This window comes from Solanum pennellii, chromosome 9 (assembly GCF_001406875.1).
Source record: "Solanum pennellii chromosome 9, SPENNV200".
Lineage (NCBI taxonomy): Eukaryota > Viridiplantae > Streptophyta > Magnoliopsida > Solanales > Solanaceae > Solanum > Solanum pennellii.
Window position 1 is genome coordinate 77,337,671 of NC_028645.1, and position 6,609 is coordinate 77,344,279.

Below are 6,609 nucleotides of genomic sequence, written 5' to 3' on the forward strand. Positions count from 1 at the left end.
AATAGCAGCAAGAAAATGAAACTTGTGATTGTATGTTTTTTTCCAGATTAAATCTATGTCCTTTTCGTCAGGCCTTTCTTACCTACCGTAACTATAATAGTTGATAGGAAATACAAAAATGTATAGAGATATGTAGAAAGTACATGTGAAAAGAGTTCGAAAGAGGGAGACGTGCTTAATGGTCGTTGTAAATCCTCAAGTTTGATAGTTCAATACATAATGTTGCTTGGTGTGCTAAAATTTAATCTTTTGCAAGCATTTTGTATACTTTCTCAAGCTCCCAAAGTATGATCTCAGTGCTTTTCACTTACAACAAACTTTTCTGCTTTCATTTAGCCATTCGTTACTTGAAAAGTAACATTTTGACAAAAAAAAAATCAACCAAAGGGTAAATGTTCATCTCGATGATTCAAACTCGAGATATCTTATTCCTATTTTCCCTTATAGAACTTGCCAAAACAAAAAAAAAACTATTTCTTTGTTGCATTCTATTATCTTACGTTGGTTTCTTAACCTTGCTTTCAGAGTTAACTCCATATGCAAAAGAGTAGTTGGATCTAGATTGTCTACTAGCAAGAAGTGAAACATCTATTAATGTTATATATGGACAAAGATGATATTAACCACTTAGAGTCGTTTCATTTTTGTTGATTTGAAAGTAATTGATTCTGTTTCTACACACGTTAAATTTTTAGTGGAAATTCTTCCTTTGTCTAGATGTATCTACTCAGTACTAGTCTTCACCTATTCACATTGGCTTTGAAATAGTTGCATGCATGTTATTGCATTATGTGGATGCAGTGTGATTATTTTCACTATATGTTATAAATAAATCATTAATGTTTTTAGAAAATAAAATATGTTGAATATATTTATGATATTTCTTTCCTTTTTTCATGGTATCTCGAATGATTATACATACGATATATTGTTGAAAACATGTACGGCTTTACTTTTAAAATCCTATATTTGTACTCAACATATTTTATGGAAAAGAACCTTAACCTAAAAGTTCACATGTTTGTAAAGCAAGTTCCACACATCTTCCAAAAGCAGCAGTTTCAAAGTTGATGCAAGTTTAAAGAAGAAGAAATTGTTAGCTAAAGTGAAAATTGGAAGCTGATGTGTCAATAGTTAGTTAGTTGCAACAATGCAAGTCCTGAAGTTAGTTAGCCTAGAGTATGTTAGAAGCTGATAATTCCATTCTATAGTCTAGTACATTCCTTACGATGTATATTCTCTTGAACATTCATTCTGTTATGATAATAATACACACTCTCTCTGTTTTTCTTCTTCTACAATTTTACTGCTCAATTCTCATCAGCTTTGGAGCCTAAGTCTAGCATAAAGGCTCCAGGCAACACAACTATTTCCTCTGCGGTGTCAGATTATTATTATGAGTCTCTAAGGAAATATGTATCTCAAAATGAGAGTTGTGAAGCTATATTGTTGCTAACTTCCCATTTGAAGACATTGTAGAAAGAGCTCTAAGGTGGTCTGATTAGGTGAACAAGAAGGTAATGCAGGTTATATGGAGGCTTGTCAAGGAATAGGCTGAGTTTAAAATATTGAGGCAAGAAAAAAGAAGATGTTGAAAAAGTTCACAAGGAAACACAAATTTCGGAGGAAAACATGCCATGAAGAGCATTTCAGAGACAGAGCAAGCGCTGGTAAATACTTGTTACATAATTGAGACAATTATTTCTAGTCTTACCAGCATGGAGGAGGAAAATGATGTACTGAAGAAGGGGATGAAGGCCTTAAAGCTCTCTGACAGTGTGTATCCTGCAAACATGGATAAAGTTTAAGCAAAGGAGCAGGAAGAACTGAAGAAGTGCCAAGTAGGGTTCATGGAGAAAAGCTCATCGTAGGAGGAGTTATCTACTATCAACCAAAAAGCAACTCACTTCCAACAGCAACAAGAGAAAGCCAACAGGCGTTTAGACCAGTTGAGGTACTTTTATGGGTAAAATACGTGGTTAAGCAAACTTACACTATTTAATTACTTATCATAGCTATAGTTTGTTATAATTCTCGCTCGCGACTAGCATTATATATTAATTACGTGGGCTGACTTCGAATTTGTATAATTAGTCACATTTGTATATGTATAGTTTGCCAAATATACAAAAACATATGCATAATATACAATTATCTAACCGATATACCTGTATAATTCACCTCTCTCCCACTCTCTACCCTCTCTCGCTCGCCTCTATCCTCCCTCATCCAATCTCGCCCCCCTCTCACCTCTCTCATCCGATCTCGCTTGTCTTTCTCCTCTCTCTCTCCCAAGCCCTCTTGTCATATATACAAATGCATATGTCTAATATACAATTATCTAACTAATATACATATATAATTCACCTCTCTTCCACTCTCTACCCTCTCTCGCTCGACTCTCTCCTCCGTCTTTCAATCGTTCTTACCTCTTTCCTCACTCTCCCAATATCGCTCGCCTCTCTCCTCACTCTCCCAATCTCGCTTGCCATATATTATCTAACCGATATACATATACAATTCACCTCTCTCCGCTTTTTTTCCTCTCTCGCTCGCCTCTCTCCTCTCTCTCCCAGTATCGCTCTCCTCTCTCCTCCCTATAACTTGTAGCTACAAAGTGTAATTATCAAACTATAGCTATGGAGGGTCATTAGGCTATTTTTGAGTGGTTTTATGTGAAATTTCCTTTATTTGTATTCTTTTAATGAAACTTTTTTGCCTACTTCATCAACATAAATATTTTTTTTATCAATATAGTTAGTGTTTTAGAGTCTTCAATCCACTCAATATCGATTATAATTTCATATTTTTTACTTATTCCCTCTCATAATAGTGGTACAAGCATTAACTTATGTAGTCCTTCTGATATGACACTTTCTATTTGATATCCTCTTTTAAATATTGGGAAAGGGACAAATACACCCTTGAACTATTATAAATTATATGAAAATACCTTTTGTCATACTTTTGGGACACTGGTGTCCCTGTCATCAAAAAACTAAAGTGTATATGTCCTTCACTCTAATGAAAGATTAAATAAGGACACGTGGCACAATCTTATCCATCTATCCGATGTCGGGTCAGTGGATAAGATTATGACACATGTATTTTCGTCAGTATAAGGATATATATGATCTAGTTTTTGGACGGCAGAAGCACCAATGTCCCTAAAGTATGACGGATGTTATCTGCACACCATTTACGATAGTTAGCAGGTATATTTGTCCTTTTTCCCTTAAATATTTATGAATGTCATGTCTTACCGAAACAGGAGGCAAGGGGTGAAACAAAGGTTTCTTTAGGAAGTTGATTAGCTGAAAGAGAACTTTGTGTTCAGGGACTAGTGCAACAAGATAATTTTGGAGAAAAAATTGAGAAAAACATGAAAAGGAATGAACAAGAAACCCAAAAGCATGAGACTGAAATCTCTCAGTTGAGCTTGAAGTTCGAAAGGTCAAATATAGAGGCACTTAAATGAAGCATAACTCAAATAACAAAGAGTTTAGCAGCCTATGCAAAATGTCTTGGCTCTAAAGTTATAAATATGGAGAGAATGTGTGTTATGTATATGAATGAGCGTACTCATGTAGTAACTAGATCAATTCTTTCCTATAGTCATTGCACCAGAAACTACAACAAAACAACAACACCAGAAAGTCAAATCAATAAAGGCAAGACCACACTAATTGAACGGGTCAATTTAGTTACGTTGAGAACAAGTTAATTATCTCAAGATAATTAATCATGAGATAAGTTATTTCACAGTTATATGGGATAACTTATGTCATTACTCTACGTCTAGTAAAATCAATAATATTCTAATACCTTCCACCAAACGTAGATAAAATAATATGCACATCACCTATTTCTGCTAACAATTAGAAAATAATTTGACCATACAATTACAAAGAACACAATTAATATAAATCAATTATCATTGACAAGTCATAACACAATTTGATAAAGAAACAATGAAGACTCACCCAAAGGGTAGAAAGTTCCTTACCCTTTTGGAATGGAGAGGCTAAAAGCACCGATGAGTCGGGGCTAGCTCGATTATAAGGTCATTAAAATAAGGGAATTTTATCAAAACAGCGATATGTTAGTTTTTTTGGTGACACAGTAACAATATTTCAATATTTAGTAATACTAGCATGTTTTAATTACTTTATATAGGAATATTGTATTTTTTCTTGTAATATGGTATGTATATTTATAAAAAAAAATTATAGAAAAGATGGAAATTAAAACATAAAAAAGGTAAGTAGCATTAATAATCCTTCAGTTACTTTTTAAAAGCTGTATTTTTGTCATATATTAATTTGAACGTTTTTTTTCTTCTTCTCTGTTCTTCATATTTAAAAAAGATTACAAACAAATTTATCTCCTCTCTTATTGAATTGGTAAAGATGCTTTATTATACAAATCGAATTCTGCCAATATAATCGAATACGGAAATTATTTTAAAGCGGAAATTTTTGAATCCCACAACAACAATTTATTCCTTTCGGTTTTATTCATACTTTGGAGATCAGGTATCTTTTTTAAATTTTCTAATATGAATACGTGAAATGTTTGTATGATTTGAAATTTTTTTTAAGCTCATGGTATGTTCCGTTTATATCAATGTAAAAAATCTGATTTTCATTTTTTTTGCTGCAAATTTGCTGCTTTGTCAGTGATTTTATTTTAAAAGTTATAGTATTTTTGTTCTTCTGAAAATCGCTGATTTGTTAACAATTTGCTACTAGTATTATATGTCTCCAAGTGAGATGTTAGCAAATTGCTACGTTGAATACAGTACGAATTCATTAGCGAATTGCTATGTTGATTATATAGAATTTGTCATTGTAGCCATGGGAAGCATTAGTTTATTGGTCATGCATTCTGGGAGGTGGAACAATGAAAATTGCTATGTTGATTACAGTACCGAAGCAATTGTGTTAAAAGAGTATGCGACATTTAGAGAACTAATGGATCTTGTATCAAAGCAAATTTGTGTTGACTTGAGCTTCAACATTGTGAAACTTAAATATAAGATAGAGGGTAGTACTGCACCTCTGGAAATACACAACGACATGGGCGTGAGAGTGTATGTGTCGTTGAAAAAAGATAACAAAGAATTGTCAAAGTATCCTATATGTGTATCCGTATTTGTGAATGACTGTCAATTAGCTGATAGAAATATGTTTGAAGATGGATTCGAAATGTGTGGGCCTGGTGGAATAGATATAGTTGATACAGAATCATTAGTGCTTAGTGTGCCGAACAATAGCGATAACGTGAATTGCGACATTATTACAAACGTCAAACATAAGGTAGTGTTGGAAGATCAAGTTTATAAGGACAAGGGAACTTTAAAGGCTGTGATGACGCAATACGCTATTGATCATAGATTCCAATGGAAAACGGACAGATCGAGTCAAACATGGTATGTGTATTTGGGTTGGATTCTCTTATAATTTTTTTTTCATTATGTTTTTTTACATTGTATCAAAATATTTATTTGTATTTTACCTAATTCTAATATTGTGTTATTCAAACAGTTATACACTTGTTTGTGTCTCTGATAATTGTGGGTGGGTGTTGAAGTCGTCAAGTATCAATAAATCTGGAATGTTCAGAATTAGAAAATTCGTAGATGATCACACGTGTCCATTGAAAGATAAGGTTTATGAACAACGTCAAGCAACAAGCAGTCTTATTGGAGGTATGATACAACCCAAGTTAGTTGATCATAAAAGGAAGTTGACGCCGAAGGATATACAACAAGATGTCAGCTTAGCTCTTGGAGTAAATGTATCATACTCAGTGGCGTGGAATGCTAAAGAAAAGGCTTTAGTTTCTTTAAGGGGTACCCCATCTGGTTCTTATGGTAAACTTGCGAGCTACTTATACGTATTGGACGCTACCTACCCTGGATCTCATATAAGGATGAAGAAAACCGATGAAAATCAATTTCTTTATCTTTTTATTTCGCTCTTCCCGTTCATAAAAGGTTTTGAGTTTTGTAAACCAATTGTCGTAGTTGATGGCAGCCACCTCAGGGGTACTTACAATGGAGTATTTGTTTCTGCAAGTACTGTTGATGGAGCAGGTATTGAAATGATAATATATACACTTTGTTTTGTTGATTATTATATTTATTCTATATGAAATAAAAAATTTGTTAAATGTTTTGGTGTGTAGCAAATATATTGCCGCTAGCATATGGAATTATTGATTCTGAAAATGATGCATCCTGGACTTGGTTTTTTGAACAGTTTAGAGAAGCGCATGGCGTTAAATATAACATGTGCGTTGTGTCTGATCGAAACGAAAGTATTATAAAGGCGGTTTCGAGGGTATTTGATGGAGTTCCTCATTATGCCTGTATTTGGCATTTGTGGAAAAATTTGAAAACACTATTTAAAAGGTCGCACAACCGTCTGTCGGAAGTTTTTTATGGGATGGCAAAGGCATACAAACAATCTGAATTTGATGAACTGATGGAAAAGGTTGAACAAGTTGATGTTCGTGTAAAAAATTACTTGGAATCAGCAGGTTATGAAAAATGGGCTAGGGTATATGCAATAGTTGATCGAGGAATGGTTATGACATCAAACATAG

At 33.7% G+C, this 6,609-nt stretch overlaps 1 protein-coding gene across 1 annotated transcript in view; it reads left to right on the forward strand.

Annotated features, from left to right (window-relative positions):
• Positions 1-4,856: 4,856 nt before the first annotated feature.
• Positions 4,857-6,609, forward strand: part of LOC107030426 — a 4,059-nt gene continuing 2,306 nt past the window's right edge. Inside the window, exons 1-3 of the mRNA XM_015231708.1 lie at positions 4,857-5,431; positions 5,547-6,097; positions 6,190-6,543. Coding sequence (XP_015087194.1) covers positions 4,857-5,431; positions 5,547-6,097; positions 6,190-6,543 — 1,480 coding nt within the window. The remainder of the gene's footprint in view (positions 5,432-5,546; positions 6,098-6,189; positions 6,544-6,609) is intronic.